This window comes from Monodelphis domestica, chromosome 1 (genome assembly GCF_027887165.1).
Source record: "Monodelphis domestica isolate mMonDom1 chromosome 1, mMonDom1.pri, whole genome shotgun sequence".
Taxonomy (NCBI): domain Eukaryota; kingdom Metazoa; phylum Chordata; class Mammalia; order Didelphimorphia; family Didelphidae; genus Monodelphis; species Monodelphis domestica.
In genome coordinates, this window is record NC_077227.1 from 712,746,498 (window position 1) to 712,762,079 (window position 15,582).

General features: G+C 37.3%; 1 protein-coding gene across 50 annotated transcripts in view; it reads left to right on the top strand.

The window, feature by feature from the left end:
* The window catches only part of PMFBP1 (polyamine modulated factor 1 binding protein 1), a 484,787-nt gene that overhangs the window by 301,966 nt on the left and 167,239 nt on the right, over positions 1–15,582 (top strand). For 48 of the 50 annotated variants that reach the window (XM_056823945.1, XM_056824098.1, XM_056823956.1 and 45 more), the window contains 2 exons: positions 11,516–11,653; positions 14,535–14,597. In XM_056823945.1, coding sequence (XP_056679923.1) covers positions 11,516–11,653; positions 14,535–14,597 — 201 coding nt within the window. The remainder of the gene's footprint in view (positions 1–11,515; positions 11,654–14,534; positions 14,598–15,582) is intronic. The other 2 variants (XM_056823979.1, XM_056824135.1) reach the window with 1 other exon arrangement.

Below are 15,582 nucleotides of genomic sequence, written 5' to 3' on the forward strand. Positions count from 1 at the left end.
TTTGGGATCCACGTAAATTGTTACACTTTTATCCTTGGCTATGATACAAGCTTGCTTTAATGCTATGAGCTCGGCCGCCTGCACACTGAGATGTGATGGCAAAGCTGCTGTCCACACAGTTTCAAACTCTGTAACCCTGTGTACCATATGCCATGTCTCTTAAAAGAGGATCCACCAGTGAAACATGGTGGTGTGCCAGCAGATATCGGATCCAGTTGAGCAGAATAATATGCAACAGGTTTTTGCATTGGACTGAAAACTTTGGTAAGCACCCCAGATGCAACTCCCTTCCTTTCATGCACATACAAAATGAATGACTTTTTGTAGTGTGGTATGCCCAAAGCCAGTGCACATAAAATGGCATGCTTCAATTATAGGTGTTCTGTTGTTAATATAAGTGGCTCTATTACACTGTCTCCTATAAGCTCTATTAACAGCTTCACCAGCTCCACAAAACCTCCACAAAAACTGTCTGCAAAATCCTGTTGCTCCCAGAATAACCCTTAACTGCTTTTTTGTCTTTGGTGCTATTAACTTTTGTATACACACTATTCTCTTCTCTCATATAAGTCTGGCCCCTTCTGTTAGGATAAATCCCAAGTATTCTACTCCTTGGTAAACACCATGGCACTTAGAAATTTTACATCTCCTTTTAAATTATTCAATCAGAAAGTGCTTGCTATCTCTCTGGCATGCCTTGGCTGATGGTGAAGCCAAAAGGAGATCATCAACAAAATAAATTAGTTTACTTTCTTTAAAATGAATGTTAGTCAGGTCCTCAGTTAAAATTTGGGAAAACAAAGAAGGACTTTCACAGAACCCTTGGAGCAATCTCCACCAGGAGTACTTCATACCTTTCCAGGTAAAAACAAAGACCTTTTGGGAATCCTTGTAAATAGGGATGGAGAAAAATGCAGAACAGAGATCCACAATGGTGAAAAACTGCATTTCTGGGAATTGAGGACCTTATTGTGGCTGGACTCAAGACTACGGGATGTCTTATTACAACATGGTTATTAATGGCCCTTAAATATTGGACAAATCTATAACCTGGCCTGCTATTCTCATCTGGTTTGGGCTTTTTCACTGGCAAGATTGGGGTGTTATATTCAGATATGCAGGGCCCTATGATCTCTTCCTTAATTAGGGATTTGATGATAAGTGTAATCCCTCAATTGCTTCTCTTGACAATGGGCACTATGGAATGCATGAAGAAGGACCATGCTTTGTTGTAATATGCACTGGCATTGCTGACTTCAGTAGGCCCATATCTGTCAAAGACATGGCCCATAGCCCTTCCGGAATATTTTTGGAAATCTCATAAATTTGTGGCTTCTCTATCTCAGGATCTTGGCTTTCTAAAAACAATATAGGGAAAAGTTCTAACAATTTCTCTGACAGTTCTAGCAAAATGTCCCCTTCTGGTGCACATATGATAGTAGCCCTCAACTTGCATAATAAGTCTCCGCCCAAAAGATTTGCAGGTAAATTTGGCATGAGCAAGAAGGAATTCTCCACACTCCATGGCCCCAAGGAAATCATATAAGGTGGTAGCTTTTTTACTTCTTGTGTTGTTCCTGAGATTTCCACAACTTGCATAGATCTTGCACTATCACACAATCTATCAGGTGACTTTTTCAACACTGACTTAGAGGCTCTAGAGTCTAAAAGACAGTCATAAATAGCATTTCCCACTTTCAGGGTGACATGAGGTTCTGTGCTTTGAGGCAGGTTGTGGACTGGGATAACAGGATTCATAATTGCTGGATCAGGAAACCTAAATTCATCTTCTTGTCCTTCGTTCTCTGATTCATTTAACTCATTTATTTCCATTTGCATTTCTTCTTCTATATCTATAGCCTGTATGTTCATATCCTTGTTTTCATCATTACCTAGTCCACTTCCCCAGGAAAAATTTCATAATGCACATCCTCCATGTGCTCCCTTCTATGTATCCTGATTCAGGGTATTGCCACTGACTACCTGGTATTATTTAGATCTAGCACCATTCTTAATATAATTTTGCATCATTGCCATATCTTCTGCTTGGGCAGCCCCCTGATAAAACCTGCCTTCATAGTCACTGGGATAACTAGGTCTCCTGTCTTGATACCAAACTGAAATCTGTCAGAGAACTCACTACCTCTAAATCCTGGATATCAGTTGTTGTACCCTCCATCATAAAATCTATTACCATGATAAAAATTGCCAGTGCCCCTGTAAAAACTTCCATTTTGCCTTCCCCAGGATCTACATTGTCTCATAAAATGACCAAAGTTGCCATAAAAGTAGCAACTTGAACCTTGAGTGCTATAATTTCCTTGGTGGTTAAAAAACTGTTTTGGCTGCTTAAATTACTTCATTGGTTCTATTACAGTCTTTTCTTGCTTGTCATTTTTGTTGATTTTTATTTTTAGCTCTCTAATTTCTTTTCTTAGGTCACCACTAAATCTATTGTATCATTCTCTTGTTTGTCTTGGTTAGCTTGAAAAATATATGTAGCAACTCTCCTGATATTATCTAAGGGCATTTCAGGCCAGTCTGGACAATTTTGTTGAAAATATTGCCTGACAACCTTGCATGAGTTTTTCACACATTGTTTCCTCAACTGCTTTACATTCCCTATTTTTTGAGATGTCCAAGGATAAGTAACATTCCCCCATATCTATTAACTTGTCCATGAATTTTGAGGGTGTTTCTCCAACTTCCTGCCTTATTCTTTTGAATTTGGTCCAAACCCCAGGTCTTTTAGAATGTTGCCCCATTGTGTTTGGAAGTGCCTCTCTTGCTCTTACTAGCTCTCATTATGCTGGGGAACATTTATGTCCCAATCTGGGGAAAATTCTGACCACTCCTCTGTTTCTGATACTATCTTTCCCTTTTCATGCTTGGTCAATAATTCATCTAATAAAATATCCATGTCATGGGGTCATATTGTTTAATAATTTTTAAAAATTTCCTTATTATAGCAACAGGATCTTTTTCAAATGAGGACGTGTTTTTCTTGAAACTATCAAGGTCTCTTTGTGTAAAGCTCTTTCTCTGTTTGATAGTCACCATTTGTTTGTTATTCATAACCTTGGATACATCACTCAGTGGGAAAGAAAAACCTCCCACAGTATGCTCTAACTCAACTGTCTCTTATTCAAGTTTAGTACCTACAGCTTCCTATTGTTCTAGCTCATTGCTTATATTCAACTTCTTTCTCATTTCTTCAATCAAATGGCCTTGTGCTTGTATGACTCCCTCCAAATATTGCATCTTCAGATCCCTTTCATTGTCCCTAATTTGTTTCAATTGCATAGATATGAACATATTTAGGATATAATAAATAAACATTTTAAATAAAATCAGTGCCAAAAGTACAACAGTCCATGATGGAAGCCATTGTAAAATATCCAAAAAGGTTAAACATAATACTTGGTATATTGGGTCAGGTACAGATATTCCCTTAATGTAACCTGGGGTTATTTTGTTCACAAGCTGCATAACATTTCCCATGTGTAAGTATTCCAAACCAAACCACATTGCTTTGAAATTTTTTAGTCACAGCAGACACTGAGTGACCCTGTGTGACAATTGCTGCTGACAGTAGGGAGAAACACTTCCCTTTGGAGCTCTCTCTGGTGCTAAAGGGAAATTGCACCTTAAAATTCTGACAGCTTAGAACCCTGTCTGTATATGATTTTTATAAAATATAAACAGTATTTCCTTATTGTTATTAGGTTCTTTCTTTCCAAAATTGGCTTGCCAAATGTTATTTTGGGGATTAGATCAGTTGTACATTGAAGATATAATAGCCTGTTACTAGGCTATAAATAGATTTAGTTGTTGGGAGTTGATGGTTGAGAACTTGGTGGATCAGTAGTTGAAAAGACTTGACTGGAGATAAATCTTCTGTAAAAACCTATTTATTGTATTTACTTCTATAGGAACAGTGATAACAAAAGGAAATTGGAGATATTAAAACTGGAAATTTTAGGAATTGTATTTCCCTAATCTAATATTATCTTAACTAAACCAACCCCCAAAATCTGTCCCACAAGGGATTCCCTTCTTCCTTGACCAACATCAAGGCTGACTTTATCTACACTTACTGTCTATCTAATCCCCAAATTCTAACTGTCTTTCTATCCTATGCTAAATTTAAACTTATAAACAGAGAGGAATGTCAGATTTCTTTTCTTGCAGCTCAGATGAAAAAACAGCTTTTAGAATCTTCACAAACTTTCTCCACTCACACAGTTCACTCTTTCTTGCCACCTGCTGGGGCCAGCACAAGTACTGCACCAAATACTCTCCTTCTCTTGTCTGCTAAGATGGTTTTTCAAGAGATGAATTCAGCAAAAATCTTCCAACTCATAGAAGAGCAGCCTCTTTGGACAACTTTCCTAATCTTCCAACTCACAGAGCAGCCTCTTTGGACAAGTTTCCTTATTCAGGACTGCCCAAAGAATGAAACTGTTGGTCCAACTGACTTTCCCAAAACTTCTTGGGAAAAATTCTCTTTTACCCATCATCCTCTTTGAGATTCCATTCTGGCCGAAAGAAATACAACTCACTCAACTCTCTCTTATCCATCTGTCAAGAAATTTTGTTACTTAACCCTATATCCTAATTAATTCTTCAATATTCTACTACAAAAACATAGGATTCAAACAAATTAGCAGCCCATTGTTGTAAAAGGGTACATACACTATGAAGAGCTCTCACTATCAGACTTCCCCAAAGGTCAAAGTTCTGCTCACTTCTACCAGCATTGCGATAGCCATAGCTACAAGCTGTTCTCTAGCTACTGGATCCAGGAATTTGGACAGAAAAGCCACTAGCCTCTTTTGTTCACCCCAGTTTTACGAGAGAACCTCCAAGCCTCATCCTTCTTCTGTTTTCTAATTCGGTTCCTTTTTTTCCACCTATCATAAATTTCTTCTGACTCTGCCTTTAAGTTTAAGCATTGATCTCCAGAGTCTAAAAATCCCACTCTTCTTAAGATCATAATTTGTTCCCTCTTGTCACTTAATTCTTTAATAACTTATTATCTGCTGATTCCCAACTATTCCTTGAACAATGTCTACAAAGGACATTTAAGTAAGGAATTAATAACAAAATCCCAAGGATGCATAACAAGAAGAAACTGAGCCGCTTTCAACAGGTCACACCAAACTAGGTACTGTCCATTTCTGGGCTGAGGCCCAAGCAGTCTTTCTGAGGTTTATGTGCAATGTTCCTGATAGAAATATAAGGGATCAGTATAATAGCAATTTATAACATTGATTAAATATTGAACTTCCTTGCCAATAAAACCCATCTCAGAAATTGTCTTCTGACAGTTAGGGATGGGTCTTCTCTTGTAATTGGCTTCTTTAGTTCCAAGTTTGTTGTAGAAATCTTTGAGATGTTCCTGCTAAAATCCATTGTAAGGCAGATCTCAACACAGATTAATACAGCTTTTGTAAACACATGAGTGGCAACACTCTTGCAGAGAGATTTCTCCACCCCAGGTTTTAAAGAAATACAGAAAGTTCTCAACCATAATTCTGAGCCTCAGATTCAAACTGCAATTATGGTAAATTAAGCCTGGAGGTCCCTTTCTACAACTCTTCCTACAGTACCCTGACAGTAAATACAAATCATTGATTAACAAAACTCAACATACATAAAGTACATTAGCTAGCACTTGACAAATTCTAACCTTCAACTACCATTTCCCTTGGGTGCTTGGATTATGGAATGTTCACACCTTCATTTACAATTTGCTTTATAAGAATTTGTCATGAAAGTAAAAAGCAGGGAAAAGATTATAACAACATCATCACTAGTTCCTTTAGGACTAAGCCTTAAAGGCTCAGAGTAACTTAACACTGTCTGAGTTTAGGCATCAGCCAGAGCTATCAATCACTCACGCAATAACCATTTCACTCAAGAATCCTCACAATCAGCCCTCCCCAGTCAGACAGATCCTATCCCAGCTTAGGCTGAGATTGTCTATAGAATTGTAAATGTGTTTTTCTTTATCTTTCCCATACAGTGTATATACCAATTCTATATTTTCTTTATTTGTTCTTTCACTATTTTGGTACTCAAAGATTCTCACAACTATACAATAGATCCTAAAAGTTTCCCTTTTTGTAATGAGGAAATGAGATAGTCCTTGAATTCCAATGAAATAATTGCTGATTTCGAGAATAGATCCGTATACCTTACAGGAAATAAGATTCAATGCCTAAATACCCAACATAAAATTGTACTATCGTTATTCCATCTCCCAATTCATACATCTTCTCCTTTCCTTAAGCCAGGAAAGGATTAAGAAACCTGCAGTTTAACTTCTCAGTAGCACTATCTCAAATCTGTCTTTCTATGATTTATGATGGTTCCATCTCCCACTTGTTTGCTATACTGGGAAATGAGGGAATTACTCTTAATTGCTTTAAACACAGTTTAACCAAGTTAAAACATTAGCTCTTTTTCTTCAAACCCTGTGCTCAAAGTGCATTAAGCTTTCTTTTTCTCTTAATTTCTCACATTTAACTTTCAAATGAACTTTGAGTAAAGCCCCTTTCATCCATCATTATTAAAATAAATTTCATTTCACCAAGTATTTTTATCTACTAATTAATAGACCAAAAGAATCCAGATTATTCATCCTTTTTAAGATTCATCATTTAAACACTATGTCTTATGACATTATTTTATCCAATTCACCTCAGACATTAATCTAGTCCTTAGTAATAATTCATACATAATTTATAAAACAAAAATCCTTGATACATATAGATTGTAGTAAGCAAATGTTTACATTCACAAGATAAAATCATTCTTAAGCTAAAAGTATATATTTTAACAGTAATCTATAGAACATTTAGCTGTGTGCCATACAGCATTTAGTAGTATTCCAAACCACTGATATATGTTCCATCTCAAATTCCAGATTTGGAACTGTTTCTTTTCCCAGTGCTCATATTTTAACTTGTAAGCACTTTCAAAGATTGCATGAAATCTTAGTGCTTTATTAGCTCTTTCTTCTCTATCACTGGTAGTAAGATTTTTGATATTATAAGTTACTGAATCATTGCATTTCATTAAGCAGGCAGTAATTATTCAGAGTTTGCTTATCATCTGTTTACTGTTTAGCTGCTTGTTGGTCTCAAAACAAACTTTTTCTGACAAGCAGGCTGGCTACCTATTAGGAATTAGGATTAGGAAAGACATTAGTGAATTCTCTATTTTAATTTACTATGATGAAAACCTTTCATGTTATGTGTAAAAGTTTAAATCATTCTGAAATCCTATCTAACCTGATAGAAAATTTGCAATACTGAACCCAGAACATTATGTTCATATTTTAAAACGTTGCAGAATTCAGCAAGTACAAGTGAGAATTAGAATGTTATCTTTCAAAACCACATGTGCACTTATTTTAACTTTTTTAAAGCCACCATTTAGGAAATCCAATTGAAAGATAAATATCTCTTTCCATCATTCTTTCCACTTTCCATCTCTGTTTCCAACAGAGAAGAAAGGTGGAGGTTTCAAACAGATATTTTTACTTAACTCTGCCTTTCCCAACAAAAAAAAAAGTATAAAATTAATAAATAACTACTTTTCACTTGTTAAGCTGTCCTAGATATTAAAGAACTCAAAATCCATAGATTTTCAGGTTCACACATAAATTCTGTTTTAACCTTTTAACTCATTCTCTTGTCGTCCAAACATCTCCAACATTCAAGAATGCATAGAGAGACAGAGTTGACACATAAATCGCAGTTTGTTTGTTTTTAATACTTCCCACTCATGTGCATAGACTTACAAAGACAAACAGTTAAATAAATTTTGCTTCACATTTCAGGCAGTGCCAGGGTCTCTTGACTCTGACATACCATCCTGAGTCAGCTCATCGGATTTTTATAATAATGGCCATAGAAAAATCATTCACTTCTTTTTACACATATTCTACAATCATTGGCTGAGTAAAGGAAACTGGGAAATTCTCCCCTTTCACTCATCACAATAAGTTTCCCATTACTGAGCTTAGCTCCTGGGGCAACATAAGGGAGGATCTGGTGGCTCCAGGATCTGTCAGAAAGGTGGCTTCTGGGGGCATCTAGGTGGCTCAGTGGATTGGGAATCAGACCCAGAGATGGGAGGTCCTGGACTCAAATCTGGCCTCAGACACTTCCTAGCTGTGTGACCCTGGGCAAGTCACTTAACCCCCATTGTCTAGCCTTTACCACTCTTCTGCCTTGGAACCAATACACAATATTGATTCCAAGATGGAAGGTAAGGGTTAAAAAAAAAAAAGGAATGTGACTTCTGCCCCCCGATCCTCAACACTGAATGTTATCAAGGGTCCTGGGTGGGGGTCTTCAAAAAGATCCAGAACCCATCTGTCTTCATACTCTGTGAGAGAGATGACCTGTTCTTTTAGTTTCTCAGGGCTTATTTCTCTTCAAGTGTCAGACTTTCCGAAAGCTATAATAAGCAAAGGGGGCCTATGCTGGCCCCTAAGGTCCTTCAGGACAGCTGCTCCTTCCTTTTCTCCTGAGGGTCATCCCCTTTTTACCCTGTCATCCTTTTTTAATTCTTTTGTGGCTGTCTACATAGTCTGTGACATGAACTTAACATGTTCATCTTGCTGCTATTTCATGACTCGGAGCATTGCCTTAGTCATCTTCTTTTTGTCATCCCCTTTCCTCACATATAGCTGCTGTGCTTGCTATAACAATTCATCTAGAAGCTTGTTCACCCATCCCTCTGTCTTTTGGAATTTCTTTCTGATAACTGGCCAAGAATTAGCTGTAAAATAGAGGAGACTCAGCCCCATGGGATCAATCACCTCTAGACAAGAATATCTACTCATTAAATGTTTTAGCTGATTCAGGAAGTCAGTTGGGCGCGTGGAAGTGGACCTTTCTCTTGTTTTACTTCAGAAGTTTTATTTAGGTTCTGTTTTGGGGGCACAACTGTATGATATAGGTCCTGTTATCCTGATGACCTGGGTTATTATGAAGCCAATTAGGGTCCTGAAGTAGAAATTCTTCATTTCCTTCTTAAAGTTTCTAACCTCGGAGCTATTCAGGGAGATGCTGACAAATCCAATCCCTTGACCTAATGGGACTTCCCTGAATGGGCCTTGTCTTACTACCTCCTCCAGGGCAAAGATGCCTGGATCATCATGATCTTTGTCATAGCTCCTCCATTTAGACCTTCCCTACTTTTTCACTCTCACTCACTTATTCCTTCATACTTGGAAACTTACAGGGACTCTAGAGTATCCCTTTTGGGTTGGTGGAGAGGGTAACTACCAGAAATAGCTAGTCTGCCAACCAAGGGAGAAAATCGAGGGTCTCTCCACCCTTCCAGGATTCCCATCCAATGCACTATGTGGGATAAAAGTGAGCACGAGTGCCCCACCCACTCAAATAAAAAAAACCTGCTGTCACCCTACCTAAGTGAGGCAGAAATATAATGGCTGTGTGCAGATAGAAACATTAGATATACTCCTGGCAGGAGACCTAAAACCCCTCTGTCTGATCCCCATTGTCTCAAAGCCAGGACTTACAATCTAAGTGAAAAGTATACCCTCACATCATTAGCCTCTACTTGAAAGGGGTGAAGTTTAGTTGAGATAAGAAGGAAGGAAAACTGGGCTGAGTGACATATTCTCCCTTATTTCTTGAGCCCTGACCATGTTCTTGTATTGAGATAGAGTCTGGTCCTAAAATTATCATCCCTGAAACTAAAACACTTATTTACATATTTGATTACTGATTGAGAGAATGGGGAGGGGGAGGAATGATGCTTATCCTTAAAAATCACAAACCATTTTATTTCATTCAGTAGTTTTAGTATTGGCAGGAAGCTACCTAAACCTGAACCTACTACATAAGTGAGGAATTTAGCAAAAAATAAAGTCAAAACATTAAGTTTCCCAACCAACCTCATTCTAACTTTCTTTGCAAGAAACTGTATAAGAGAACAAAGAGATATGTGAATAGACAAAGAAAACGTAGGATGAATTTTAGGACTATAATTCAGGGTATTAGATAATAAGATTTTAGAGGACATGTAATTTCTGATATATGGGCTTAGTTCTTCAATAATGAATTTAAGAAGGACAAGGAGAGTGAACTAGGCCCATTAGGAGAACCAGGGCCACAGGGATAAGAAAGAATTCTACCATTGCAGAGGGATTCACCTTCAAGAAAGTTCAGTGCTGCTGAAAAGATGATGCAAGAGCACACACAATAGGTGAGCAGACTGAAGAATACCACAGGGGAGAAAGGGAAGAAGTTCTAGACAAAGACTCTATAATCTGCTTGACCATCCAATTTCAAAGACCTATCTATCACTGGCCCATAAATAACTAGATTAAAATACTGTGATGAAACTCATTCTGGGCATTGCTCCTCATGATCCAAACATACCTTTCACATTAAAACTCAGGGAGGCAAAAGTCAAGAATGTCCCAAGGCACAGAGAATGATGTCACATCATGACTTTTTCTATCCATTCAACATCATTGGCTGTCATACAAAGGCTACCTAACATTCATCCTACTCAGTGAGAAAGGAATTTACAAAAGAGTAGGTTAAAACATCAAGCTTTCCAGCCAAACTCACTCACGTATTCCTAACAAGAGCCTGACAAAGAGCTCAAAGACACTATTGGGGGGAGGACAAGATGCCATATGCTCGTGTCACACTGTGGCTGAGGGCAATAAGTGTGAGCATTTTAGAGAAAGGAAATTCCTGGTGCCTCTGCATTTGATCTTGAATGACAACTAGGAAAAAGAGAGATTAACTGAATCAGAGGATGAGAAACAAAGTCTCAAGGATAAGATGCAAGATTATCAATTGAAAAGGGTCTTATGTACAAGAAAACTCAGTATTGCTGAGGAAGAAGAAAGTGTGACAAGAGCACCAGAGTGGAAGACAAGGAGGAGAGCTTTGGGCAATCATTCTGCCATTTAAGCTACATATTCTTTGTCCCAGAGGTAGCACTCCTAGTAAATAACTGAAGCCTAAGATTCTATGACCAAACTCACATTAGCCTTACTGGCAAGCATGCAACCCTAGATTTCCTGCCACAGCAAGTTCATTTTCATGTCAAACTCAATGACTCAAGTCTAAAATTTTATGACCAAGCTCCCTCAATTCCTGGCCAGGATTCAAACAACCAGCTTCCAAACATAGGAGCTTTCCTTTGTAAATTTTATATAGATCAGATGACAGAGGATGACTTTCTGGTTGTTTTAGAATAGCAAAAACAAAGGAATAATGGGTTAGATTGGAGAACAAGTGGCCACCTTCACTATGGAATAAGTGAAAAAGAAATTGAAAACCAAGATCATTTATTTTCCACATGAATGTGCCCTTGATGGAATTGTGGGAAAAGAAAGCAGAAACATTGTGCTTTTCTCAATAAATAATACTACTAGTAACAAGTTACTTTAACAACATTCTGTAAGAGTTTTATTTCTAAATTTTCACTAATTTATTGAATGTGGGACAAGGAGGAAGATGAAATGGGTAACCTAAGGGAGGAGAATGGGATTCTCCAAGAGGCCCTAAGACTATGTACAATACAATTGGAGTCACCTACAATCAAGCTTGAGGCTGCTGAGAAGGAGAGAGAGCAAAAGGAAAAAGAGGTGAGCATAGCAAAGAATTAAATGTTGGGAAATCATTCATAAGCTTCTAGGTTTCACAGAAAAGATTTCACTCCTCCATTATGGAAAAAAATAAATTGTGGTATCTCTGTTCTCTAAAAATCAAAGGTGCATCTCTAACAGATTTCTCATTGATTCTTCCTTTGGCTTCCAATATCTTCATTTTCTTAATATGCTATCTGATTATGATCTCACCACCACATTTACATTTCTCATTTTTCTCATTCAAGTTCCTAACATGAATTCTAGACTTTTTAGGGACACTGTCATTTCCATTGAATCCATATTCCTTTTTTGTCACAAAGTAACAATTACCCTTTTAAAAGGCCAAATAATTTCACTTTAGGTAGAGATATTTGGATTAGAAAACTCTACATCACATCACTCCACACGTTTGGAATCTCTCAACACACTGATTGCTAGAGTCAAGCTCCATGATCTTCCAAAACAATATATTTCAATAATCTAATCCTTTGGCCATTGCAATGAATGGAAAGAAATGCAGCATTGAAAGAAAACTGATATTCAACATGTAGGGACTGGGGTGTACCACCTGCTGAAGAAAGAAAGCCAAGCATAGGCATGATTAAGTTGCCTTCCTGCTGCTACAAAGATGCCTAATAGCTTAATCAATTAAACTTCGGACAAAATGACTCTGGCAAACCCCAAAGCACCAGAAGACAACTCTGCACAGTCATTTTATAATTTGGCTAACCAATCCTTTTTGCGCTCGTTGAGGTAAAGATCTTGTTCTTCTAAAAAAGGTCACTGATGGAAATAGAGATGTTAAGGGATATCTACCTGATTCAGTGGATACAGAACCAGGTATGGAGTTGGGAGTTCCTGGGTTCAAATCTGGCCTCAGACTCTTCCCAGCTGTGTGACACTGGGCAATTCACTGAATTTCAAGTGCTTAATCTTACTGCTATTCTGCCTTAGAACTAAAATTCAACATTATTACTAATTCGGGAGGTAATGGTTTAAGAAATCAATAGATTTCATAGAAATTCTAAACTCCCTGGACATCAGGAACATTATTCCCAAATTTCTACCCAAATTTGGCTAAAATGGAAGATTGGTAGTTTTAGAGTTGGTAAAAAGCTGCTTACTGCTGCTCCTACTATATGAGTGAAGAAATTAGTAAAAAAAAAAAACTAAAAACATTAAGTTCTCCAGCCATCCTTCCCCCAGAATTGTAGAAGAAATCATAGATAAAAAAAAATAGACCAAGACATCATAGGATGAATTTTGGGACTGTGGTTCAGGACATTAGATATTGTGATTTTAGAGGAAATGTAATTTCTGATATGTGGGCTTAGATCTTCAATAATGAGTTTGAGAAGGACAAATGCAGTAAAAAAGGACTATTAAGAGAACCAGGGCCTCTGGGATAAGAAGAAATTCTACCATAGTGGAAGAATTCACCTTCAACAAAGTTCACTGCAAATCAAATGATGATAGAAGAGCAGGCAGAAATACTGAACACCTTTGAAAAATCACATTGTAGTGTAGTCAGCCATGTTTTATCACAGCTATTTAATCACAAGACCATAAATAACCAAAGACAAAAATTCTATGACCAACTTCATTCCTAACCTTCCTGCCTGTTCACCATTCAACCTTACCTATTCTCCTTCCAAGACTTGTTAAGCACCAACATTGTGTTGCTGCTTTATCCAAGCTTTTCTTTGAGACTGGCTAACTGTGTCATTGCTTGGTTGTTTTAGAGCTAATAACCAAAGACAAAATGAGTGGCAGTTCAGTGCAAGAGACTACCTGCCTTTTTAAATACTATGTTAGTATGGAATTTAACAAAAAAGGGAGTCAAAACACCTCATTTTCCAAACTTAAAACACTTTCTTTGCAAGAGTTTGTAGAAGAGACCAAAGACATTGATAAGAACTTGCCAAAATGTCACACAGAGAACACTGGAACTGTGGCTCAGGGGGAATGTAAGCACTTTAATGACAGGGAATACCTGATTTCTGAGTCTTTCTGAATGGATAAAGAGGAGGGAAAGGATAGGCTGGGTGAAGCACACAATGAGAGCCAGAATTTCTAGCATAACATGCAATATTACCTATTAAAGTGAGGCTGTGCTACAAGAAAATTCAGCCTTCCCAGCGAGATCCAACAAGAAGAACAATAGGTGAGGGCCAGAACTTTAGGGAAAGAAGACAGACCTGAACAATTATTCTATAAAGTGACTATCCATTCTCTGTCACAGAAATATCCCTACCCAAGAAGTAATTTAAGCCTAAATCCTATGGCCAAAGCCAATCCTAGGCTTGATAATCTGCATCCTAGCCTACCTACATTCAAACAAAAGCAAAATTGCAATTCCTGGGCACATTCTCGCTGAAACAATCCACTTCCTTCTCTATGTGGGTAGAGTGTTTGAAAATTCTTAGCCACAAAACAGGAGCCCCATTCCATTAGGATAATGGCCACATCTTTACAAACTCTTATTTCAGATTGCCTAATTGACAGGATGATTGATTATTTTGGAGCTGAAATCTGAAGGGCAAGAGGATGGGAGTGAGCACAGAAAGATACCTAAATCTGTTCTCCCCCAGCATGGGAGGAACTTAGAAAAAGAAACTCAAAACATTAAGTTTTTCAAACAATATTACTCTATTATCCTTGGCAAGACTTGTAGAAGATATCAAAGAGATTAATAAGAACATAGCAAGATGTCACAGGACTTTTAATCAGGGTGACAGGAGTAAGCAATTTAGGTTGCTGGTAATTCTTGGTGTCTGCAGCATAGTGCTTGAATGATTAGTAGTATAAGGAAATGTTGATTGAATGTGTGGATGAACAATAGAATCTCAAGGATATGATGTACTATCATCCATTACAGAGAGATTCACTGGCAAGGAAGCCCTGTGCTGCTGGGAAGATGATGCCACAGAAGGTAGAAAAGGTGAGTAGATTGAAGAATTTCAAAGAGGTGAGGAAGAAGGACAGTTCTAGACAAAAACTATGTAATCTGATCAACCATCCTGTTTTCTAAGACCTATCACCTATCACATAGCTAAAATGCTATGACCAACCGCACTCCTAACAGTACTGGTCATGATTCAAACATAGCAATCCTCCTGACAAGTGAAGATTTCCTTTCACATCAAACTCAGTGAGGCCAAAGCCATTAATTTCCCAAGGAATACAGAATGATATAATTTTTTCTATAATTTTAACATCACTGGCTGGCATAAGAAATTAAATGATAATTTTAGTGATTTTGACTGTAGCCACATATAGCATGCCAAGTCCAGCAGATGAAACAGAAGAAATTTAGAAATTCAGAAAAGCATGAAATTAATAATATCATATCAACATATTTTATCTCTTACTGCCAGTGATGTTTGCAAATGCATTCTTGAATTTAAAATGATTAAAAATTTAAAGTTTGTGAAAAGAACATGAAAGCCATCAGGTAACAAACACACCAAGCTTAGAAATTTAAATATGTTTTAAGCAGTAGAGTAACTCAGATTCATATAAGGTACTATAAATGCTTCATAAAATTAAAAGAAAAAAATTAAGACTTCTCTGATATAATAACATGGCTAAAATTCTTTACACAGATTTTCTAGAAATTAGAAGCACTATATCTCTATATCCCACAATATTGAAGGGATAGATAAAACATGAAAATAAAAAGATTGAAGCAACAACACTGGGTTGTTTGGGTCTTTTCCAAGCTCTCCTTTAAAATTAGTAAACAGATTGGTTGCATTTCTCCTTCAGAGCTGAAAACAAATGAACAAATTGGTACTCCAACATTCCTTGCAAGAGTTTATAGAAAAAGGAAGGAATTCATAAGAAGATGTCAGGCAAAAAAAATGTTATGTGAGGAAGTTTAGGACTTTTTCTCAGGGCTCATTTTAGTCTGAGGAGACTCCACA